General features: G+C 43.3%; 1 protein-coding gene across 1 annotated transcript in view; it reads left to right on the top strand.

Annotated features, from left to right (window-relative positions):
- The window catches only part of LOC126356242 (E3 ubiquitin-protein ligase ZNRF2), a 143,771-nt gene that overhangs the window by 23,715 nt on the left and 93,144 nt on the right, over nucleotides 1-26,912 (top strand). Inside the window, exon 2 of the mRNA XM_050007068.1 lies at nucleotides 19,105-19,200. Within this exon, the coding sequence (XP_049863025.1) occupies nucleotides 19,105-19,200 (96 nt within the window). The remainder of the gene's footprint in view (nucleotides 1-19,104; nucleotides 19,201-26,912) is intronic.

Here is a 26,912-nt window from a genome sequence, read left to right as displayed (position 1 = left end):
CAGAAATGAGAGCGTGTTTCATGAGGAGAATGTCGAAAGATTAGGGGAAATTAGGAAAATTTCAACACGTTTGTCTTTGGATTGGTTGTTAAAGTGGGAAGTCCTTTTCGTGACGACTAAACTGGTGTAACAGAAGAGCATGTTACTCTAGCTGCAAGAGAAACATGATAGCTGAGCGATATGTTCTCTAAGAAGTGGTTCAATAGCTTCACCAGTTTGTATTCTTGTGGAGGAGCTGTGCAGAGGTGTTGCAGAATCCTGGGAGCCACCTGAAGACCTGCAGTTGTTTCCCAGACTTGCTCTGCAGGAAAGAACAGGATAGTGAGGTGGAGTCGTCAGTTACATACACGTAATCCCACAAATGGAACCCATTTCTTATTTCTTTTGCGTTGCAGCCTTCTAAATTTACTATCTTTTTCTGGAATTCGTTTCATTTTGTATCTCTGGTTCTTTGATGTATATATGCTACTATGTTCTTATTTCCGTAATACATGCTACTGTCGACTTTCTTTTCCAGAAATACAAGCAAATTTCTTTCTTTTGCATATTCTTATCTATTCTGTAGAGGTGTACAAAGATGATTCACCTTCGCTTTACCGTTACTTCTTTTATTTTGCGTATATTTTAGTAGATCTTCTCATTACTACTAATTTTTCAACCATATGAACTTTGTACTGCGCCCATTATTTTCCTAATAATCCTTATTTAAAATATATCTGTTCTGTGGAGGCTGTAGATCATCGTTAACCATTCGAGTGCATGTAACCATTCTGGCCTTACGACTGTGTCATACTGTTTTGGTGTTGTAATTTTAGTTACAGATAGTGTTAGTCACACCGTACAGGCTTCCGTTTTAGTAACTCTTATCAGTTGAGATTTTTTCTAGTCTGTTGTATGGTCTGTCCAAGATGAGCACATTTACTGATTCGCTACATTTTGCCTGATCGTGTTCCTGTATATTTTGGTGCATTCGCCACACGGAGTGAGTTAAATTGAATGGTGGCAAACTGCAGGGGACGATCCCAGAATAATGAGGAGCGACGCGGGTCTTACAGGCACACGGCCTGAGGTACATCCACGTGAAGCTGGATCCAGATTCCGCATCAGACAGGTGACAGACGAGCGTGTGGAACATTCTCGACGACCACTGCCGCTATGCGTATCACTTAAAACGTATGCATGCTTTATTAGCTACGGACTACCCTCTGCGGCGACTGTCGCACACGCCATATAGTGCTGGGATTTCTGTCTTCCTTCCTATTCAGAGATGAGGCTACCGTTACGAGGGGCGGTATCATCAGCCCTCACGACGCCCACCTGTGTGGTATGGAGAATCCCCGTGGTATGGTGACAGCGAACCAGCATCACCGGTTCGGCCTGTCTGTGGACGGGGATAATTGGCGACTGTCTCGTGGGACCGGTCATCCTTGCACAACGCCTCACAGGCGTGGCATCCCGCAGGCAGACGTGTCTTTGGTAGTACAGTGAGTAGTACCACATCGTGGCGCCCCAGCTCACTGCGTTCTTGAGTGTGGACCTAAAACAATAGTACAGGCACTACACCCTCGCCGCCACTCTCAAGACCTTGTTTTCGTAGTTTCCCCACATTATTAGAGACGAATGCTGTGTTAGTTCAATCAACATGGGCACAGCCGCATCCATTACAAATCTCTGTGCGATCCTAGCTTAACGCAGCTCTGAGACTCATGTTTGGGAAGGCGGATAAAAAACAGAAGTTAGGCGATGACGATTGTCTTGCTATGGGCATGTAATGTGAAGCTTACGCTCCGTCTCGAATGACTGTGTCGATGTGACGTCTAACCGTAATACTCCGTACTTTCCTCATTTTTTGCTACTCTATAATTGTTGTTGTTTTAGTGTTCGTAGAAAATTTGTTTATTTTGTTTTCAATATGTTTCATTAGGCTTCTCAGATCGTCTGATGTATGTCCCACATCATGCACAGACACTTAACCGTAGAAATTTTGTGTATTTTATTTTCAATATCTGTTTCATTAGGCGTCTCAGATCTTCTGATTTATGTCCCACATCATGCAAAGACACTTAACCATCGATTTCGGCTTCATTGAAGCTTTCAATGTCAAGTGACACCACATAGTTATAAGTCTTCCGTAGATATCTTGTGTCAAATACAGTTCTATAGATCTTATTATTAAATTTTCATCGAGACATATGAGCCTCATTATTATGTACGATAATGATGGACGCTGAAGAAATGAATTAAAATTTGTGCCATGGTCTGGACTTGAGCCTAGGTCTCCTTGCTTGTTAGGTGGGAATGGTAGCCATTACATGGCCACAGCACCACAGCTAACGTTGCTGCACGGTCTATCCTGGTCCAATGTCCTCCATGACACAAATTTCAGTTCACGTCTTCAGCTTGTTTTGCCCTTCTTAGACTGCCACTTTTGCCCAGACTCTCTGGCACTGGAATAGCACCACACATCTAATGCTGGGGTTCTGTTCCAATGCCGGAGAGCCTCGGCAATAGTGGCAGTCTAAAAAGGGCAAAATAAGCTGAAGACGTGAACTTAAATTTGTGTCAGGGAGGGCATTGGGCCCTGCTCGGGACTTCTCAGTACAGTTCACAAGTTTCGTGACGCTTCCCACCGCTGCCAGTCTTTACGACATGGCACTGCAGTAGACATTACACAGTGAGCAGCGTATTGTTTGACCTTGAGCTGTGGTCTTAATTTAAATTCATGTACATTGTTACAAATAAATACCACGTATGAATGTAATGAGCAGTCACAAAACCTCGTTACTTCCTTCTATCATCAACTTCACGGCAAGTGGTCAGAACGGAGCGCGAGCTGCATATGGTATCAGCATTGCGGGATATCTTCTCGCCGTAGCATTGTGGTAACATATCTCGCCACGTGGCGTCAATAATAGTTCGCTGCCTGCGGTCGCCACTGACATGGCTCAAGAAAGGTTGGACAGACTATAGTTCATTATACCAGCATGCTGTAGCGTTGAAGTACGATTCCTTACCTATATAAACGATTTGGGAGACAATCTGAGCAGCCGTCTTCGGTTGATTGCAGAGGACGCTGTCGTTCATCGACTAATAAAGTCATCAGAAGATCAAAACAAACTGCAAAACGATTTAGAAAAAAATATCTGAATGACGCGAAAAGTGGCAGTTTGACCCTAAATAACGAAAAGTTACTAAAAGGAACTCTTTAAACTTCGGTTACACGATAAATCAGTCTAATCTAAAAGCCGTAAATTCAACTAAAAACCTAGCTATAACAATTACGAACAACTTAAATTGGAAAGAACACATAGAAAAATGTTGTGGAGAAGGCTAACCAAAGGCTACGTTTTATTGGCAGAACACTTAGAAAATGTAACAGACCTACCAAGGAGACTGCATACACTACGCTTGTCCGTCCTTTTAGAATAGTGCTGCGCAGTGTGGGATCCTTACTAGGTAGGACTGACGGAGTACATCGAAAAAATTCAAAGAAGAGCAGCACGTTTTGTACTATTGCGGAACCTGGAGAGAGTGTCACAGAAATGATACAGGATTTGGGGTGGACTTCATTAAAAGAAAGGCGTTTTTCGTTGTGACGGAATCTTCTCACGAAATTACAATCACCAACTATCTCCTCCGAATGCGAAAATATTTTGTTGATACCGACCTACACAGATCGGAACGAACACCACGATAAAATAAGGGAAATCAGAGCTCATACGGAAAGATATAGGTGGTTATACGAGATTGGAATAATAGAGAATTGTGAAGGTGGTTCGATGAACCTCCTGCTAAGCAATTACCAGTAAATATGATTTGCAGAGTATTCGTGTAGATGTAGATGTAGATGTACGGCTAAATTTTTGTTTAGGACTAGACCTGATTCAGATACCTGTGGTACAGGGAACGGGAGTGCACTCCGCTCCGCAATTCCTGTTGGCACTTACGGGCAGGTCACCAAGTTACACTGATGGTCATTAGAATTGCTACACTACGAAGTTGACGTGCTACAGACGCGAAATTCAACCGACAGAGAGAAGATGCTGTGATATGCAAATGATTAGCTTCATACAAGGTTGGCGCCGATGGCGTCACCTACAACGTGCTGACACGAGGAAAGTTTGAAACCGATTTCTCATACACAAGCAGCAGTTGACCGGCGTTGCCTGGTGAAACGTTGTTGTGATACCTCGTGTAAGGAGGAGAAATGCGTTTCCGACTTTGATAAAGGTCGGATTGTAGCCTATCGCGATTGCGACATTTCTGCGACATTAATGCTAGCGTCGGTCGAGATCCAATGACTGTTAGCCGAATATGGAATCGGTGGGTTCAGGAGGGTACTACGGAACGCCGTGCTGGATCGCAACGGCCTCGTATCACTAGCAATCGAGATGACAGGCATCTTATCCGCATGGCTGTAACGGATCGTGCAGCCACGTTTCGATCCCTGAGTCAACAGGTGGAGACGTTTGCAAGACGACAACCATCTGCACGAACAGAACAGTTCGATCACGTTTGCAGAAGCATGGACTATCAGCTCGGAGACCATGGCTGCGGTTACCCTTAACACTGCATCACAGACAGGAGCTCCTGCGATGGTATACTCATCGACGAACCTTCGTGCACGAATAGCAAAACGTCATTTTTCGGATGAATCCAGGTTCTGTTTACAGCATCATGATGGTCGCATCCGTGTTTGGCGACATCGCGGTGAACGCACATTGGAAGCGTGTGTTCGTCATCGCCATACTGGCGTATCACACGGCGTGATGGTATGGGGTGCCATCGGTTACAGGTCTCTGTCACCTCTTGTTCGCATTGACGGCACATTGAATAGTGGACGTTACATTTCAGATGTGTTACGACCCGTGGCTCTACCCTTCCTTCAGTCCCTGGGAAATCCTACATTTCAGCAGGATAATGCATGATTGCATGTCGCAGGTCCTGTACTGGCCTTTCTGGATACAGAAACTGTTCGACTGCTGCCCTGGCCTGCACATTATCCAGATCTCTCATCAATTGAAAACGTCTAGTCAATGGTGGCCGAGCAATTGGCTCGTCACAATACGCCAGTCACTACTTTTGATGAACTGTGGTATCGTGTTTAAGCTGAATGGGCAGCTGTACACGCCAGCCAAGCTCTGTTTGATTCAATGCCCAGGCATATCAAGACTGTTATTACGGCCAGAGGTGGTTCTTCTGCGTACTGATTTCTCAGGATCCTTGCACCCGAACTGCGTGAAAATGTAATCACATGTCAGTTCTAGTATACTATATCTGTCCAATGAATACCCGTTTATCATCTGCATTTCTTCTTGGTGTAGCAATTTTAATGGCCAGTAGTGTATTTCATCGCCGCGTTTTTGGCCGATGCGGGTGCTGAGCTTTATGTATGTTACGACTGCTTCAGACTATGCTACGTGTACGGCAGTGACGTCTTCCGAAGAGTACAGAAACTGAGTCAAGTAGTAGTATACCAGCACCTATGCGGCAACATGTGCGACCTGACAAACCAAATATAACGTGACTAGTGTGTTCCGTCACTGCAGTTTTTCAGTGTGTTTAACAAGGAGTATTTAATGTAATTAAGATTGCCTTAAAGATAAATCCAGTGTAATTCTTTACTCAGCTTTGGAAATGAATTGATTTGCAGCGTAGCGATTTTTTATTAAGTTTAAATGCTTATAGTCATCATTACTGTAATTTTATAAGAATCTTCCACTCGGACAGTTTGATCAGTTCCATAAGTTTCCTCGTGTCTTTTGCCCCGCTTTCGACACGTGAAAAACCGTTCTCCAAAATGAAATAAACAAAAACATTTACAGATCTAAACTCACTGATGAGCATTAGAAGTCGCTGTCGATGATTTCCATGAATAAACTTGATCCACATCCACGAACAATTGTAAATGGGAAATTACAATTACATAAATTTCATCAATTACAATTTCTGTTGTTCATTTCGCTGTGTGAATTGAATTGTGTCATTTAGGTACGGTAAATTTTCAGGAAATCTCATATAATTAATTACAGTTATAGATGTCAGATAATGTTTGTCTTAATTGGCCATAAAATAAAAACGACTGATTCTTGTATGAATTTGGTGACATTCATTTGCGTTGTACATTTTACGCTGCCACTTCGCGTAATAAGCTTGATTCTTTCTTGCATGTTACTCGTAATTAAGAGTCGTCAATTGAAACACTTTTTTCTGTAGGAATCCATGTGGAATATGCCATTGCCTTCCATTCCGAAAAAATGGGTACTGAAATAGACTTTTAGTATAGTGCTGTAATTTTTAATTTATAGTAGAGTACATCATATTTTAGAAGAAATATATCTAAATATACTTGTGTGTGCCTGCTTCCAAATTTTTCGAAACAGAGACAGCATATTCGTAGCGTGCATAGCTACTGCCTTATGGGCGTCTTTAATGAATTTGTGTTCGTTAACGATGACAAATCAAAGTGGGAATTCATAAACAGATACTGGAAGGGAAAGGGCTACCACGCGTTTGCGAAGAAAAGACCTTGCAAAATGGTCGCGGAAGCGCGAGCCCTAGTACACATCACATGTGTTGCGGTGCGAGGCGCATTGCGATCAGTACAGCCGACTGAGCTTCTGCTTTCCAGAGCGGAAATTTATAGGAGAACGCACAGCTTAAGTCTTCGTTTATAGTGATCGAAGAGACGGGTCCAGTTCCGAAGGTGATTTTTCAAATGTCTCTGTGAATCATCGTCCGTTACGCGAGTCAGTTCCTTACATTTCTTCTACTCTTTGTGCGAGTCATTCGTTACGGTAGATGCTCGATAAACAAGCTTCGACTATAATTAAATAAGAATAAAAAATATGGCGGGCCGGATATCATACATGTCTGACTCGTTACCGGCGGCCGGATTGGGGGTGTTCGGTGGCCGGTGCAGGCTCGAGGGACGTTGTTTGGAGTGGAGTCCCGTACTCTAAACGTCAGGAGACGGGGAAGGCAACAGGCGACGACCAGTGTTCCTCTTTTTACAGGATAACCGCCGACGTTAAAATGAACAGCAGAGTTTCTGTGATTGCGAAACGGGACAAGAAAAGTTCACGATTTACATAGATCATAAACCGCTTACCTATGCCTTTTCGGTAAAGCCAGAGAAAGCATCGCCCAGGCAGCTGCGACACTTAGATTATATCAGCCAGTTCGCGGCCAGCATTGTGTATGTGGAAGGGAAGCTAAATGTTCCTACTGATGCACTTTATCGCATAGAAGCAGTGTCCTCAGCAGCAGATGACATCGCACAGGTGGAAGCAGTGACAAAGGCCATTGATTACGACGCTCTCGCGCATGCGCAACAAAGTGATAGTGAGTTGCGTGATGTATTGCAACAAGAGAAAGGATTGGAGCTACAGCTCGTGACATTTCCTGAAGCAAGCATTGGGTTGTACTGTGATGTTTGCACGAGGTAAGATATGTCCATTTGTGCCACGGCAATTCAGAACACAGGCAATTGCATCAATGCACAATCTGTCACACCCAAGAGTAAGACCCACACTCAGATTGGTCAAACAAAAATTTGTATGGCCATGTATGCACACAGACTGTAAAACATTTGTGAAGAAATGCTTGGCGTGCCAGAGGAATAAAATCACACAGCACGTCATGGCACCCTTAGGCACATTTCTTCCACCAAATCAGCGTTTTGACCATGTGCATATTGACATCATCGGCCCACTCTCGACATCGGAAGGCTACAGTTATTGCCTCACAGTGATTGACATATTTACTAGGTGGCCTGAGGCATTTCCAATGAAGGACATCACTGCAGAAACTATAGCTCAAACATTTTTTCGTGGTTGGATTGCCCGGTTTGGAGTTCCACTGAGAATTACAACTGATCAAGGACGACAATTTGAGGCCTACGTTTTCAAAGCATTGGCTCCGTTATTAGGTACGAAACGCATACGCACCACGGCATACCACCCCGCATCAAATGGCATGGTTGACCGTGTTCATGGACAGTTAAAGGCAGCACTGAGATGCCACGCAACACCAAATTGGACAGAGACACTACCTATCGTACTTTTGGGTCTACGAACGTCATTCAAAAGTGATCTGAAAGCAACAGTAGCAGAACTGGTGTATGGACAAACGTTACGCCTACCTGGAGAATTTCTGCACAGCATGGCAAATGACACAATCACAGCCTCAGAATTCGCCACAAGATTAAGAGAGCATATACGTCAATTCAGACCAACAATGCCTAGAAACCACCTTGGAAGACACTCGTTCGTTTTTGCGGAGCTATACAAGTGCACGCATGTATTCTTACGCAATGATACTGTGCGTAAACCACTGCAGACACCATGTGACGGACCATATCTGGTAGTCAGTAGGGATACTAATACTTTCCGCGTAATGATTAACAGTACACCCACCACAGTTGCAGTGGACCGTATCAAGCCTGCATTTCTGGACGCAACAGACACCACAGCTACCACTGAACACAAACCAGAGAAGACAGGAGAAGCTACAAGATTTGTTCCTGTACCCCATGAACACCACAACGCTCAGCGAACACCAGTCACTGCAACACCAAGACCGACGTCGAGGACTACTACACCACTCCCTGACACAACCACTGACACACTTGACGCACCGTCCGGTTTCAAGAAAGAAGTAGTTGCAAGAGCTGGACGGCGTGTGAAATTTAATCTGCGATATGGTTAGCATTAAAGAGGGGAGTCATGTAGTGACCTATTTCTGACAATCGATCCCTACAAGTGTACAGTGCTTCATAGTCCGTGTCCGTGTGGGGGTCCGAATGGGGGTTTGTCGGGGACGGCCAGCACTTCCCACGCATCCCCCGATCGGACTACGACTGTGGCTGCCCGGGATACTGCCCACATTGAGGCTGATCCCTCACCTGTGGTAGAGTGGGAGGTCGTCTCAAGGTGTGGCAGGGGGCGAAAGACATTCCGGAGGGCTGAACGGAAGGCCTATCCAGTTTGTCTGACGAACCGGTTTCAGGCTCTGTCTCAGGCTGATACTGATCTTCGGCCTGACATGGCTGCTTGTCCTGTTCCAGAGGTTGCCCCTCAGTCTGCAAGATCCGGGCGGTCGCAGAGGGTGGGCTTACTGGTAGTTGGGATCTCCAATGTCAGGCGCGTAATGGGGCCCATTAGGGATATGGCTGCAAGGGAGGGGAAGGAAACCAATGTGCACTCCGTGTGCATACCCGGGGGATTCATTCCAGATGTGGAAAGGGTCCTTCTGGATGCTATGAAGAGTACAGGGTGCACCCATCTGCAGGTGGTCGCTCATGTCGGCACCAATGATGTGTGTCGCTATGGATCGGAGGAAATCCTCTCTGGCTTCCGGCGGCTATCTGATTTGGTGAAGACTGCCAGTCTCGCTAGCGGGATGAAAGCAGAGCTCACCATCTGCAGCATCGTCGACAGTACTGACTGCGGACCTTTGGTACAGAGCCGAGTGGAGGGTCTGAATCAGTGACTGAGACGGTTCTGCGACCGTGTGGGCTGCAGATTCCTCGACTTGCGCCATAGGGTGGTGGGGTTTCGGGTTCCGCTGGATAGGTCAGGAGTCCACTACACGCAGCAAGCGGCTACACGGGTAGCAGGGGCTGTGTGGCGTGGACTGGGCGGTTTTTTAGGTTAGATGGCCTCGGGCAAGTACAAAAAGGGCAACAGCTTCAAAGGGTGCTGGGCAAAGTCAGGACATGCGGGGACCAAGCAGCAATCGGTATTGTAATTGTAAACTGTCGAAGGTGCATTGGTAAAGTACCGGAACTTCAAGCGCTGATAGAAAGCACCGAAGCTGAAATCGTTATAGGTACAGAAAGCTGGCTGAAGCCAGAGATAAATTCAGCCGAAATTTTTAGAAAGGCACACACGGTGTTTAGAAAGGATAGATTGCATGCAACCGGTGGTGGCGTGTTTGTCGCTGTTAGTAGTAGATTATCCTGTAGTGAAGTAGAAGTGGATAGTTCCTGCGAAATAATATGGGTGGAGATTACACTCAACAACCGAGCTAGGTTAATAATTGGCTCCTTTTACCGACCTCTCGACTCAGCAGCATTAGTGGCAGAACAGCTGCGAGAAAATGTGGAATACATTTCACATAAATTTTCTCAGCATATTATAGTTTTAGGTGGAGATTTCAATTTACCAGATATAGGCTTGGACACCCAGATGTTTAGGACGGGTGGTAGTGACAGAGCATCAAGTGACATTATACTGAGTGTACTATCCGAAAATTACCTCGAGCAATTAAACAGAGAACCGACTCGTGGAGATAACATAACGAACAGACCCGAACTTTTCGACTCTGTAAGTGCAGAACAGGGAATCAGTGATCATAAGGTCGTTGCAACATCCCTTAATATGGAAGTTAATAGGAATATAAAAAAAAAGCGAGGAAGGTTTATCTGTTTAGCAAGAGTAATAGAAGGCAGATTTTAGACTACCTAACAGATCAAAACGAAAATTTCTCTTCCGACACTGACAATGTATGTTGAGTGTATATAGAAAACGTTTAAGGCAATTGTAAAATGCGTTTTAGACAGGTACGTGCCGAGTAAAACTCTGAGGGACGGGGAAAACCCACATTGGTTCAACAACAAAGTTAGGAAACTACTGCGAAAGCAAAGATATCTTCACTCCAAGTTTAAACGCAGCCAAAACCTCTCAGACAAACAGAACCTAAATGATGTCAAAGTTAGCGTAAGGAGGGCTATGCGTGAAGTGTTCAGTGAATTCGAAAGTAAAGTTCTATGTACCGATTTGAAAGAAAATCCTAGGAAGTTCTGGTCTTATGTTAAATCAGTAAGTGCCTCGAAACAGCATATCCAGACACTTCGGTATGATGATGGCTTTGAAACAGAGGATTACACGCGTAAAGCTGAAATACTGAACACCTTTTTCCAAAGATGTTTCACAGAGGAAGACCGCACTGCAGTTCCTTCTCTAAATCCTCGCGCAAATAAAAAATGGCTGACATCGAAATAAGTGTCCAAGGAATAGAAAAGCAACTGAAATCACTCAACAGAGGAAAGTCCACTGGACCTGACGGAATACCAATTCGAATCTACACAGAGTACGCGAAAGAATTTGCCCCCTTCTACCAGCCGTGTACCGCAAGTCTCTAGACAAACGGAAGGTTCCAAATGATTGGGAAAGAGCACAGGTAGTCCCAGTCTTCAAGAAGGGTCGTCGAGCAGATGCGCAAAACTATAGACCTATATCTCTGACGTCGATCTGTTGTAGAATTTTAGAACATGTTTTTTGTCGAGTATCATGTCGTTTTTGGAAACCCAGAATCTGCTCTGTAGGAATCAACATGGATTCCGGAAACAGCGATCGTGTGAGACCCAACTCGCTTTATTTGTTCATGAGACCCAGAAATTATTAGATACAGGCTCCCAGGTAGAAGCTATTTTCCTTGACATCCGGAATGCGTTCGATACAGTTCCGCACTGTCGCCTGATAAACAAAGTAGGAGCCTACGGAATATCAGACCAGCTGTGTGGCTGGATTGAAGAGTTTTTAGCAAACAGAACACAGCATGTTGTTATCAATGGAGACACGTCTACAGACGTTAAAGTAACCTCTGGCGTGCCACAGGGGAGTGTTATGGGACCATTGCTTTTCACAATATATATAAATGACCTAGTAGATAGCGTCGGAAGTTCCATGCGGCTTTTCGCGGATGATGCTGTAGTATACAGAGAAGTTGCAGCATTAGAAAATTGTAGCGAAATGCAGGAAGATCTGCAGCGGATAGGCACTTGGTGTAGGGAGTGGCAACTGACCCTTAACATAGACAAATGTAATGTATTGCGAATACATTGAAAGATGGATCCTTTATTGTATGATTATATGATAGCGGAACAAACACTGGTAGCAGTTACTTCTGTTAAATATCTGGGAGTATGCGTGCGGAACGATTTGAAATGGAATGATCATATAAAATTAATTGTTGGTGAGGTGGGTACCAAGTTGAGATTCATTGGGAGAGTCCTTAGAAAATGTAGTCCATCAACAAAGGAGGTGGCTTACAAAACACTCGTTATCGCGGTGCAGATTGCTCGCCAGGTTTCGAGAGGGTGCGTTTCTGGATGAGGTATCGAATATACTGCTTCCCCCTACTTATACCTCCCGTGGAAATCACGAATGCAAAATTAGAGAGATTCGAACGCGCACGGAGGCTTTCAAACAGTCGTTCTTCCCGCGAACCATACGCGACTGTAACAGAAAAGGGAGGTAATGACAGTGGCACGTAAAGTGCCCTCCGCCACACACCGTTGGGTGGCTTGCGGAGTAAGAATGTAGATGTAGATAGACATTCCGTGAAGTGTTAATTTACGTGCAGTGATATAGTTATTCTTTGACTTAGCTTTTTGTTAGTTATTCCGTGGTTATCATGTCTACACAATTCATTCATGTGTGTAGTGTTAAGTTATTGCTAAATGTATGTGGGAATAAAGGAATTGTTTTGTCCAACACCCACAAGTTTCTGTTTGTCGCAGTTATCTTTGGGTGGACGATAATAATCACAACCATGTTACTTCTTGGTAACCTGTGCAACAGTCGGATAAATGCTAGTGTCCGATACCACCCGTCGGCTTTGACCAATGACGTCATATGTGAGGCAAAGATGCTGCAATGGACAATCTTTGAATGGAACGGATCGTATTCGTAAACAAACGAATGTAGCATGCCATAAAATAATACATTTAAAGCGACTATTATTTACGCGCGAATTTCATTTCAACGAGCTGAAGACGGCGGAAATAAATAAGAACATGAAAACATATATTATATTATATTTTCCACAAGTACTGCAAAAACGTCCTAAATAATGAACCGTCGAATAGATGGAATCGGTAACGAGAAGCAACCTATGTAGGAGGTCATTTCTGGTTACCGATTCCAATTTTACTGTTTGTTGCGCAAAAATATTGTATCAGAAACGTGTTTAAAAATGATCTTGTTAGTGAAATACTGAATACGACTGGACTTTAAAGATTTTCGCTTTTTACACACATTACTGCACACGCAAAGAAATAAAACGCAAAAATGACCAAACCTTACAACCCATAACTATACTACACGAAAGTCACACCAGCTACAGTAGCTCAAAGTAACACCCGGTAAAATCGATACACCAGGAGTGACAGTAAAAATAAAAAAAACTCTAGCAGAAACATGAAAAAGGAAAACATACAAATGGCTACATAAAAAGAAACTTACCACACATTAACTTCCAAAGGAGTCTAAGATCGAGACTGACAAGAACAAAATAAGGACATAACAAGAAATAATAATGTTAGAAGGTCAAACTGTAACGGAAGAAGGAAAATCCAGAATAACTAATGAAAAAAATAATAAGAAACACAAACTGCCAGGCACGAATGAGGTACCACCCAAATCAGTTCTTCCCTACCTCCGGCCCTCAATCGGATGCAAAATTTTAAAATAATAAAAAAATGAAACCACGAGTCAATCACATAAACTCTCCTCAAAGTCACAACAATACCCCTCGGCCCACCATTGTAACCAGAAAATATTAAAACGACAGAAAAACCTCCCTCCAGAGAAACAAAAAAAGTATCACTCGCACAATACAGTAACATAAACAAACGCGACGTAAAACAAGAAAGACGTACCAGACCCACCAACACCTAACTAACAAAACGAGACTTGTACATTTTGCTGGCTACTTTCATAAGTGCAAGAAATAAACAGTAACGTTTAGGGATACTCTCCCTCAGACGGTATTTATCTAAATGGCCTTGCAACACTGAAATCCTTGGCTTTCCCCGCCCGACAACAGATTTCGCAGGCCACAGCTCCCCAATATCCCTCGATAGTATTAGTACATGCCCCCGTCTTATAATCTTTAAGCTGAATATTGTGATTCACGACCAAATGATGATAACCCCTTGTATGAAGCAAACCCATCCGACCTGACTACAGAACCTTCTTCCACATATTCTTCTACTAAAGATGTCAAGACTTCCTTTGTCCGATTTGGTACAACCCTAAATACATTAGCACAATCTACTCCAGAAACGTACTACTCCAAAAACACAAAGCTCAACAACCTCGTGGCCCCTTTCGTACTTTCTCTTTACAAAATGTGGCTTCTACTTCAGCTATAACCCCTGGCTGCCCCCAATGACCTCCTATACTTCATAAATTCCACGCAGACTTCTCTACAAAAACCAGTCGACTACAGTGCCACACGAAGCCCCTGCTTCGTGCATGACAGATTTACAAGAATGTTCATAGCAAAAATATTAGAATGAAAATTGCTTCTAAATTCAGCCTCGATCTTTCGAACGACGTCCCCCTGCGTTATTTTTTCAGCATCTCCACATGTATACCTTCGTCAAACCCACATAATTTCCACAGACTCTGCACTTACAAAATTCAACAATGACGCCCAATGACTGCAAAAATTTTATAGTTAATTTACGGTCACTCATTTTCTGAAGCAGGATTTTCGCAGGAAAAACAAATGACTTATCCATAACGAACGGCGTGAGGAATCAAAACCTTATAAATCACGACTACTTTCATTAACAAAAGATGCCTAAAACAAATTACGAGATGAAAACAAAACAATCTACATCGAATTTTTAATATGCGCGCGTAAGGATGAAATCCAGAGAAATCATTTAACGTTCATCGACAGCAATGTGCGGCATAAACAAAACAACGTCAAATAGTACGTCATTGGTCAAAGCCGACGGGTGGTATCGGACAGTAGAATTTACCCCAACAGTTTGCAATGGGAACAGTGTGTGTTTTCCATACGAAAGTTTGGAAAATATGCGATATAAATAAACTGTAGTGGTAAGTGTATGGTGTGTGAGATGCCAAATCAGTGCAAAATTATAAAAGAGCCCTAATTCATTGTATGCTTGTCGAGTTTGCAACCGGATAATACATCCATCTTCACACGATGTTTCAGCTGTCCGACTGGCCGCTGTTTTCAAGTGAGAACTGTGTGTATTAAATTTCACCGGAAGAAAGATTCAGCAAACAGCGTTCTCACCTGTATATGGAGGCCAGATTGACCGCTGAAACAGTGTGTGAGGATGACTGCAGATGGGACAATATTATCAAGAATTAATACGCCAGGAAAGTTTACATACTCGCAGAAAAAGAACCGTGATGCCACATAAAAGAAATTTCACAGAAATGTTATGATGTATAATGCCAGTTTGCCGACTTTTCCCTCGAAATTATTTTCCAGTATTTTCTCCTATTATCGTAAGATTAGTAAACGATATAAATGAAGTTTCAGCAACATCTTCTCTCAATAAACCAGTATCAAGCGTCATGCTCGTGCGTCGTTCCTCTGAACGTAATTACCCTTAAGTAAGTGTCGTATGTGTAGAGCGGATAACAAAAATTCCAAAAATAAAAAAGAAAGGCACTTCCTATTCTTCTGTATATTTAATAAATTACTATTTAACTTCCAACATTCCCCAAACGTATGATAATTGCTGCCACGCGACTGACACTCGTTTTTAACTTGTTGTGCTTTTGCCAAGTTGTCTCAGAAAACTTCGTGTCACATGTATAACTCTGCATTGTCTGAAAAGTTTCAGTCTCGTGAGACTTGTACATGCGTTTTACCGTACATGCTTTTTACCCTTTCGAAAGTAGAACGCCGTTGTTGTTGTTGTGATCTTCAGTCCTGAGACTGGTTTGATGCAGCTCTCCATGCTACTGTATCCTGCGCAAGTTTCTTCATCTCCCAGTACCTACTGCAACCTACATCCTTCCGAATCTGCGTAGTGTATTCATCTCTTGGTCTCCCTCTACGATTTTTACCCTCCACGCTACCCTCCAATACTAAATTGGTGATCCCTTGATGCCTCAGAACATGTCCTACCAACCGATCCCTTCTTCTGGTCAAGTTGTGCCACAAACTTCTCTTCTCCCCAATCCTATTCAATACTTCCTCATTAGTTATGTTATCTACCCATCTAATCTTCAGCATTCCTCCTTAGCACCACATTTCGAAAGATTCTATTCTCTTTTTGTCCAAACTAGTTATCGTCCATGTTTCACTTCCATACATGGCTACACTCCATACAAATACTTTCAGAAATGACTTGCTGACACTTAAATCTATACTCGATGTTAACAAATTTCTCTTCTTCAGAAATGCTTTCCTTGCCATTGCCAATCTACATTTTATATCCTCTCTTCTTCGGCCATCATCAGTCATTTTGCTCCCCAAATAGCAAAACTCCTTTACTACTTTAAGTGTCTCATTTCCTAATCTAATTCCGTCAGCATCACCCGACTTAATTCGACTACATTCCATTATCCTCGTTTTGCTTTTGTTGATGTTCATCTTATATCCTCCTTTCAAGACATTGTCCAATCCATTCAACTGCTCTTCCAAGTCCTTTGCTGTCTCTGACAGAATTACGATATCATCGGCGAACCTCAAAGTTTTTATTTCTTCTCCGTGGATTTTAATACCTACTCCGAGTTTTTCTTTTGTTTTCTTTACTGCTTGCTCAATATACAGATTGAATAACATCGGGGACAGGCTATAACCCTGTCTTACTCCCTTCCCAACCACTGCTTCCCTTTCATGTCCCTCGACTCTTATAACTGCCATCTGGTTTCTGTACAAATTGTAAATAGCCTTTCGCTCCCTGTATTTTACCCCTGTCACCTTTAGAATTTGAAAGAGAGTATTCCAGTGAACATTGTAAAAAGCTTTCTCTAAGTCTACAAATGCTAGAAACGTAGGTTTTACCTTCCCTTAATCTTTCTTCTAAGATAAGTCGTAAGGTCAGTATTGCCTCACGTGTTCCAGTATTTCTACGGAATCCAAACTGATCTTCCCAGAGGTCGGCTTCTACCAGTTTTTCCATTCGTCTGTAAAGAATTCGTGTTAGTATTTTGCAGCTGTGGCTTATTAAACTGATTGTTCGGTAATTTTCACATCTGTCAACACCTGCTTTCCTTGGGATTGGAATTATTAAATTTTTCTTGAAGTCTGAGGGTATTTCGCCTGTCTCGTACATCTTGCTCACAGATGGTAGAGTTATGTCAGGACTGGCTCTCCCTAGGCCGTCAGTAGTTCCAATGGAATGTTGTCTACTCCGGGGGCCTTGTTCGACTCAGGTCTTTCAGTGCTCTGTCAAACTCTTCACGCAGTATCGTATCTCCCATTTTCTTCATCTACATCCTCTTCCATTTCCATAATATTGTCCTCAAGTACATCGCCCTTGTATAGACCCTCTATATACTCCTTCCACCTTTCTGCTTTCCCTTCTTTGCTTAGAACTGGGTTTACATCTGAGCTCTTGATATTCATACAAGTGGTTCTCTTTTCTCCAAAGGTCTCTTTTATTTTCCTGTAGGCAGTATCTATCTTACCCCTAGTGAGATAAGCCTCTACATCCTTACATTTGTCCTTTACCCATCCCTGCTTAGCCATTTTGCATTTCCTGTCGATCTCATTTTTGAGACGTTTGTATTCCTTTTTGCCTGCTTCATTTACGGCATTTTTATATATTCTCCTTTCATCAATTAAATTCATTATTTCTTCTGTTACCCACGGATTTCTACTAGGCCTTGTCTTTTTGCCTACTTGTTCCTCTGCTGCCTTCACTACTTCTTAAAGCTACCCATTCTTCTTCTACTGTATTTCTTTCCCCTATTCCTGTCAATTGTTCCCTTATGCTGTCCCTGAAACTCTGTACAACCTCTGGTTTAGTCAGTTTATCCAAGTCCCATCTCCTTAAATTTCCACCTTTTTGCAGTTTCTTCAGTGTTAATCTACAGGTCATAACCAATAGATTGTGGTCAGAGTCAACATCTGCCCCTGGAAATGTCTTACAATGGTTCCTAAATCTCTGTCTTACCATTATATAATCTATCTGAAACCTTTTAGTATCTCCAGGGTTCTTCCATGTATACAACCTTCTTTCATGATTCTTAAACCAAGAGTTAGCCATGATTAAGTTGTGCTCTGTGCAAAATTCTACCAGGCGGCTTCCTCTTTCATTTCTTAGCCCCAATCCATATTCACCTACTACGTTTCGTTCTCTCCCTTTTCCTACTGACGAATTCCAGTCACCCATGACTATTAAATTTTCGTCTCCCTTCACTATCTGATTAATTTCTTTTATTTCATCATACATTTCTTCAATTTCTTCGTCATCTGCAGAGCTAGTTGGCATATAAACTTGTACTACTGTAGTAGGTGTGGGCTTGGTATCTATCTTGGCCACAATAATGCGTTCACTATGCTGTTTGTAGTAGCTTACCCGCATTCCTATTTTCCTATTCATTATTAAACCTACTCCTGCATTACCCCTATTTGATTTCGTGTTTATAACCCTGTAGTCACCTGACCACAAGTCTTGTTCCTCCTGCCACCGAACTTCACTAAATCCCACCATATCTAACTTCAACCTATCCATTTCCCTTTTTAAATTTTCTAACCTACCTGCCCGATTAAGGGATCTGACATTCCACGCTCCGATCCGTAGAACGCCAGTTTTCTTTCTCCTGATAACGACATCCTCGTGAGTAGTCCCCGCCCGGAGACCCGAATGGGGGACTATTTTAGCACCGGAATATTTTACCCAAGAGGACGCCATCACCATTTAATCATACAGTAAAGCTGCATGCCCTCGGGAAAAATTACGGCTTTAGTTTCCCCTTGCTTTCAGCCGTTCGCAGTACCAGCACAGCAAGGCCGTTTTGGTTATTGTTATAAGGCCAGATCAGTCAATCATCCAGACTGTTGCCCCTGCAACTACTGAAAAGGCTGCTGCCCCTCTTCAGGAACCACACGTTTGTCTGGCCTCTCAACAGATACCCCTGCGCTGTTGTTGTACCTACGGTACGGCTATTTGTATCACTGAGGCACGCAAGCCTCCCCACCAACGGCAAGGTCCATGGTTCATGGTGGGGAGGGGCTGGGGGGGGGGGGGGGGTGTAGAACGCCGTAGCAGTTAATAATTCCAAATTCAAAACATTATAATTTATGTATTTTATTAAAAATTCGTGCATGCTCTTATGGACAGAAACTTATTGTTCTCTTTTATTTCTCCCGCAGGAATAAAATGTCCTGTGTGTGCAAAGTTCGTCCTTCCGGATGACATAGAATGTCACCTGGTGATGTGCCTCACGAAGCCGCGGCTCAGTTACAACGGTAAGTGAAAACATTGCCTCATCTCATCTGTCGCCTGAGACTGGCACTCCAGCGCGCGCGCCCACACACACACACACACACACACACACACACAGAGAGAGAGAGAGAGAGAGAGAGAGAGAGAGAGAGAGAGAGAGAGACCGACCGGGGGGGGGGGGGGGGGCTGCATTTAGTGAGTGTAGAGCTGTGCGTTAAGTTTATTTATTTGTTTCTTTGCCGTTCTGAGGTAACAGGGTAGTGAGAGGGCAAACTGTTCATTTGTGCGGTGTAAGGTATAGAGTACTTCATGCCCTTGACGTCTACATCTGGGTCTGCCCGAAAAGAGTGTTAATGATGAAGCCAAGAGGACACACAACTCTCAGACGCAAACATTCATAACGATTTAAAAAATTCTGTAATTTGTGCGAACAAGTCCGCTTGACCTGTAAATACTAAGAGTACTGATATCGGCATCAAAACATAAATTTCCAGAAGCTAGTGCAGTTTGTTAAGAGGCTGTCTGCGAGATCTGCTACTGCATGTGAACCAGGCAGTTGCAGGTTGTGTGTAACAAGGTCGCTGGCATGATTAAAAAGTCGAACTACATGAGTCTTGTGGTAGGGAGAACGGTTGAAATCTAACATATAGTCATTATTCTCTTTACGGTAACCTTTTTGGCCTCCATCTGATGTTCTTACGGACAGAAATTTGAACCTTGGCCGTCCCAAGTACGAGTCGGTTGCCTCCAGCCACTGCGCTACCACGTATACAGATAGTGACTGAGGACAATTAAGTTACAGTGGTGGGTAAGTTTTCCACCCTGCCCTGGACTTAAAATTATCATCAAATGACAATTAAGTTCATTTTAGAGGCTGGTAAAACCAGAGAAAATTTGGTTCATGCGCGCGTTATGTTCAGAGCAGGATAGCTTCAGTAAGTGGCGCACGACTTAAATTAATTCTAACGATAGTACAGCATTATATCTCGAAAGATGCAATGGTGGTTGTGTGCCTCCACAGGAAAAGACTGGGCACCAGGGCGTCAGTTCGCGAAACGTTAATTAGCAACCTACTGAAAGCAGTTGAGCAGTTGTTCAGTTTACAGTTTCAACAGAAGTCCATGATACAATAAAAATTCATCATAGTGACAATCGACATCACGAATGTTTTTACATAGGGATGCTTAACTGCTGTCAATAGCAAAGTTATTCGCTATAGCTAAGTTGTTCCATTTGCAAGAGTAAACAATTTGCATTTGTTTGCAAACCACGAATAACTGTGAAGAGTAAATTAAGCCAAAAGAAAGTGTGTGACATTTCAGTGTATCTTGCCATTAAGGGCACCAACAAGGGAAAGACATGTGTGTATATCACAGAATGGGGGTACGTTATTCTTATCAGACAACTGCCATGTAAAATCGGTTTAGAGACAAGAAATATAATTGGAGGTAACCGCGATCATTAACTTAAGTAATATCTCTTGCTTTTATGACCTAATTATCGAGCTTTAAGGCCCAGATTCAGATCAGATGTGCCCCCGGTAGCTGAGTGGTCAGCGCGAGAGGATGTCAGTCCTAACGGCCCGGGTTCGATTCCCCGATGGGTCGGAGACTTTCTCCGCTCAGGGACTGGGTGTTGTGTTGTCCTAATCATCATTATTTTATCCCCATCGACGCGCAAGTCGCCGAAGCGGTGTCAAATCGAAAGACTTGCACCCGGCGAACGGTCTACCCGACGGGAGGCCATAGTCACGTGACATTTATTTAGATCAGGTGTGCAACATATTCATACTTGTCGCTGTACTGCCACAAGATGACGGGTGCATTTTAATGTATCGCCGTGTGTGTTAGTTATTTAGCGAAATTGCCTCCAAAGTCTAATTTATTTTTCTTATGGGCGCTATTTTTGTTAGGATCTGGCTATTGGCCTCCTTGCAGGCACAGAATTTGAAGAAATTTTACCAGCCTAGAAATTTTATACTGCATATTTGGACTAAGCTTTTTGTGCGCTACAATATTGTATAACAGATACTGCATGGTGGTCGATTTCTGGTGGAAGTGTTTGTACAAAATAATAACAAGAAATGATGTGTTACTGAAGCACAATGACAGTGGAAACTGCTAGTTGGATCTTTACAGCAATACCGGCTATACTGGCGCATTAAGTCAGTAAGGAAGTAAGTAAATCCAACTTCCGAAGCATTCTATATCTACATCTACATCCATACTCCGCAAGCCACCATATGGTGTGTAGTGGAGGGCGCCTTGAGTACTTCTATCGGTTCTCCAGTCTGTTCCAATCTCGTATTGTTTGTGGAAAGAAGGATTGTCGGTATGCCTCTGTGTGGGTTGTAATCTCTCTGATTTTATCCCCGTGGTCTCTTCGCGAGATATAAGTAGGAGGGAGAAACATACTGGCATTTCCTTAGGATTCTTCCAATGAATCTCAGTCTGGCATCTGCTTTACCGACGATTAATTTTATATGGTCATTCCATTTTAAATCACTCCTAATGCCTACTCCCAGATAATTTATGGGATTAACTGCTTCCAATTGATGACCTGCTATATTGTAGCTAAAAGATAAAGGATCTTTCTTTCTATGTATTCGCAGCACATTACACTTGTCTACATTGAGATGAGTTGCCATTCCCTGCACCATGAGTCAATTCATTGCAGATCCTCTTGCATTTCAGTACAATTTTCCTTTGTTATAACCTCTCGATATACTGCAGCATCACCCGCAAAAAGCTTCAGTGAACTTCCGATGTTATCCACAAGGTCATTTATATATACCCTCCGCCACACACCGTCAGGTGGCTTGCGGAGTATGGATGTAAATGTAAATACTGTGAACAGCAACGGTCCTAAGACACTCATGCGGCACGCGTGAAATCACTCTTACTTCGGAAGACTTCTCTCCATCGAGAATGACATGCTGCGTTGTGTTATCTAGGAATTCTTCAATCCAGTAACAGAATTGGTCTGATAGTCCATATGCTCTTTGTTCATTAAACGACTGTGGGGAACTGTATCGAAAGCCTTGCGGAAGTCATGAAACACGGCATCTACCTGGGAACCCGTGTCTATAGCCCTCTTCGTGGACGAATAGCGCAAGCTGGGTTTCACACGATCGTCTTTTTCGAAACCCATGCTGATTCCTACAGAGTAGACTTCTAGTCTCCAGAAAAGTCATTATTCTCGAACATAGTATGTGTTCCAAAATTCTACAACTGATCGACGTTAGAGATATAGGTCTATAGTTCTGCACATCTGTTCGACGTCCCTTCTTGAAAACGGGGATGACCTGTGCCCTTATCCAAACCTTTGGAACGCTTCGCTCTTCTAGAGACGTACGGTACACCGCTGCAAAAAGGGGGGCAAGTTCCTTCACGTACTCTGTGTAAACCGAACTGGTATCCCATCAGGTCCAGCGGCCTTTCCTCTTTTGAGCGATTTTAATTGTTTCTCTATCCCTCTGTCGTCTATTTCGATATCTATCATTTTGTCATCTGTGCGACAATCTAGAGAAGGAACTACAGTGCAGTCTTCCTGTGTGAAACAGCTTTGGAAAAAGACATTTAACATTTCGGCCTTTAGTCTGTCATCCCCTGTTTCAGTACCATTTTGGTCACAGAGTGTCTGGACATTTTGTTTTGATCTACCTACCGCTTTGACGTAAGACCAAAATTTCTTACGATTTTCTGCCAAGTCAGTACATAGAACTTTACTTTCGAATTCATTGAACGCCTTTCGCATAGCCCTCCTCACACTACATTTCGCTTCGCGTGATTTTTGTTTGTCGGCAAGGCTTTGGCTATGTTTATGTTAATTGTGAAGTTCCCTTTGCTTCCGTAGCGGTTTTCTAACTCGGTTATTGTACCACGGTAGCTCTTTTCCATATCTTACGATCTTGCTTAGCACATACTCATCTAATGCATATATTATGAGTGTTTTGAACTTTGTCCACTGATCCTCAACACTATCTGTACTTGAGATAAAACTTTTGTGTTGAGCCGTCAGGTACTCTGAAATCTGGTTTTTGTCACTTTTGCTAAAAAGAAAAATCTTCCTACCTTTTTTAATATTTCTATTTACGGCCGAAATCACCGATGCTGTAATCGCTGTATGATCGCCGATTCCCTGTTTCAAATAGTTCGGGTCTCTTTGTCACCAGAAGGTCTAATATGTTATCGCCACGAGTCGGTTCTCTGTTTAACTGCTCAAGTTAGTTTTCAGATAATGCACTTAAAAAAATTTCACTGGGTTCTTTGTCCCTGCCACCCGTTCCGTTATAAACGTTTGAGTCTCCCAGTCTATATCTGGTAAATTAAAATCTCTACCCAAAACTATAACATCTTCGGGAAATCTACTCGAAATATTTTCCAACTTTTCCTTCAGGTGTTCTGCCACAACAGCTGCTGAGCCAGGCGGCCTATAGAGACATCCAACTACCATGTTTGAGCCTACTTTAACCGTGACCTTCACCCAAATTCTTTCACATTTCGGATCTGCCAAATAACTAGCACACTAAGCGATACATTCACGTGTAAGCTGTCATCTTGTTGTGGTGAAGCCACCTCCAGCGCCCAACATCATCCTATAAGTAAGAAAATATAAACTCTTGCATGTTTCATCTGAAGATGAGCCTGAAGTGATTGTAATATTAGTTCATGGAAGTAGAGAAATCATTACATATATCTACATGTACGTGATTATTCTATTATTCACAATAAAGTGTCTGGCAGAGGGTTGAATGTAAAATGAATTTCTCACTCTATGTTTTCCTAATTTCATCCTAAACTTTTCCTTCGATTTCAGTCCAACTTGGTACACGTAACATTTATTGTCTGGAAAATATGCTGTAGGCTTAAGAATCATCTAGACCCCCTAGCTCCAGTTCGGTTGGGGGTGAAGTAGTAGGTGTAGGAGAGGGGGAGAAGATGGAAAGAGATGAAGGGGGCGGCGGAAGAGGGAATGGCCACAGGGAAAGGTGGGACGAGTGTTTTGTTGTGTGTTTAATAAGTGAATGGTCACAACTACCTGTAGTTTTATTTCATTTAATGTATCCTGCAGTCACGGGGTTCTGCATTATCCATTGTGTGTTAGCTTAAGTTCAGTCATGATCTTATTGTTTTTTGCTGCACTCAGAAACAATTTTACCAAACGGGCGGCGATTGAAAAACATCTGGAATCGATATTTAGAGTGTGATAAAGCCCGGTGCTATAAGTATAGTGTATTCCATGTCACAAAGGATGACTGGGAGCCTAATGTTCAACATGTGTGCATGTATCGTACTGTGCAGGGCAGTTACGTGTTTCGGAAGTGTCTGGTTTATAGGTATAATGTTTTTATGAAAGAAATAAGATTCGAGCATGTCTGGTCGACGTTAAAACAGTTGGAGACGAAGTCCCATCTCAGTTGGAGAAAAGGAAAGATGGCAGCCGTGACTTGTCCTGTGTAGTTAAGTGCGACCACCGAAAGCCGTGATCAGCAAGGCCGTATGGGTGTTTGAACGTATCCCTCCCGGATACTTCACAGCGCAACATCGTGCTCGGGAACTACCAGTGTCATATCGGCGTGATGTTCTCCCCAGTGCTGTCTTTTTCCATGTCCAACCATCCATCCTATGCGCCCATTTTTGATGACTCCCTTGACGTCCAGTACGGAATAAGCGCCACGTCTTTGTTGCTTCCCGAATAGTGCTAGGGAAGCTTAACCTTGCGTTACCTGCCACTTTCCCGATGGGTGAGAGCCGTTCTTCATCGCCGTGGCTTCGTGCAGAGGTCGGCGTTCATCTTGGACTTAGTTCGCTTCCCAAAAACGCTACTCTATATGCGACCTCCCTATAAGTTTCTAAAACTTTGCACCCAAATTGGAGACAGCACCTTCGCTTACACTGATGGCTCGTAAGACCGACCGTTGTGTAGGATGCGATTTTGTCGTTGGCAACAAACATTTTAGATACCGGCTTCTAGAATAGTGCTGGATTTGTACTGCACAGCTGCCCACCCTCTATCAGGGCACCCTGTACATCGTCGTCACAGCCTTCTCAACTGTGTATGATGCTCAGGTTCATTTAGCGTCCTCCAGAGCCTCCGCGTGCTGATCACTTACCACCCCTTAGTACAACGAATCCGAGATAGACCCCACTCACTCGCTGATGATGCTGGAGCCAACGTGATGTTATGTGGGTCCCTCCTCACGTCGGAATGTCGGCGAATGAAACTGCCAAAGCTGCAGTCAGACTACCTAGGCCTTTTAGCTATTCTGTCTCTTCGATCCCTGTGTCTGCATACGTAGGAACATTGTGTCACTCTGGCATGAACACTGGTCTTCTCTGTATGGGAACAAACCCCGGGAAATTAAACGCGTCCCAACGGCTTGGACGACTTCCTGTCGCCCCTTGTCGCGAGAGGGTACTTCTAGCTACGCTTCGTATTTGGCACTGTCATTTGAGCTACCGTTATTTAAATGGAGACTCCGCATCCCTCTTGTGTTTATTGCAACCAACCACTGACAAAGCGCCGTTTTCTGACCCAATGTCCATAACCTTTTATGTTTTAATGTATGTTTGCCATCTGAATTGTCAGATATTTTAGCAGATACAGCACGAGCTATAGATCGCGTTTTAATTCATGTTCGTCGTACTAATATGACGAAGGAAATTTAATTTTCAGCTGTTTGAGCAACCTGCTCGAATAGGAGTGATAGCTTTTAGCTATCCTTCTATTCCATTCGATTGGGCTCTCGAGTATTATCGACTTCAAATCTATTCGGTAATTGACCATTTCAAGTTATGACTCGGGCGCTTATGACCTCAGCTGCTTTGCGCCCTAAAGCAACAGCGAACAAACAAACCGTGCTCGGCTCCAACGTACTGGACAATTTTTTCACCGGTTTACGTTTGACTCTTTTCTTTCTACCTTTTTCTGTTACGTATGCATATTGTTGTGATGTCAGTGTTGAAATGTTTAAAATAACGTGTTCGAATTAACATAAGTAATTTGCTACTGGCGTTGCCATAGCTCTAGGGTAAAATATTAACTGGACTTTTTCAATGACACCTGTGGGTCTTAATGAAGTATATGTGCGTAAGCCAAGTTACGAATTGTGAACATGAGGAGGGATCTGTAAGATCATCTCAGCAATACGTAATAAGGTGGAGGCTGTGCGGAATGTGTCAGGAAAAGTTGCAATATTGAGGTGATGGTACTCGCAGAGGACTGAAATCGAAAGGGGACAGGGAAACGTCTCGTGTGTTTCACAGCTGCCACGAGAGGTGCAGGAGGGTGTCGTTACTTTATCACTAACTAAGCCTGAGACAGATCCGCCCACGTTCTTTATGGACACGGCAGGAACTATCTGGCAGCTTGCAAATTGACGCGTCGAATGTTGGAGCGACCCTTTTAGCCTGGAAGTCGATACAGATAACTCGTGCAGGCCACAGAGCGACTTTGTATTAAGGGTCGGCTCTGCGAAACGACCAAGTTTAGAGCGGCAATAAAGCTGACGTCGGCGTAACGAACGTGAAGGCCAATTACGACGCTGTCTTGCAGTTAAGTTCAGTTGCAAGACCCCTGCCGCCGTTGGGCGGAACCTCTGCAGAGCCGTGATTCGCTGTTCATCTTTGCCGGGACCCATTTACTTACTGCTGAAGGTAAGATGTAAATGCCCAGTTGTGGATGGTTCCGATAAATCATTGAAGGGATGTTTATTCAGTCGGCGTCACGGGCT

Source organism: Schistocerca gregaria, chromosome 3 (assembly GCF_023897955.1).
Source record: "Schistocerca gregaria isolate iqSchGreg1 chromosome 3, iqSchGreg1.2, whole genome shotgun sequence".
Lineage (NCBI taxonomy): Eukaryota > Metazoa > Arthropoda > Insecta > Orthoptera > Acrididae > Schistocerca > Schistocerca gregaria.
This window is presented reverse-complemented; position numbering and strand designations above follow the sequence as displayed.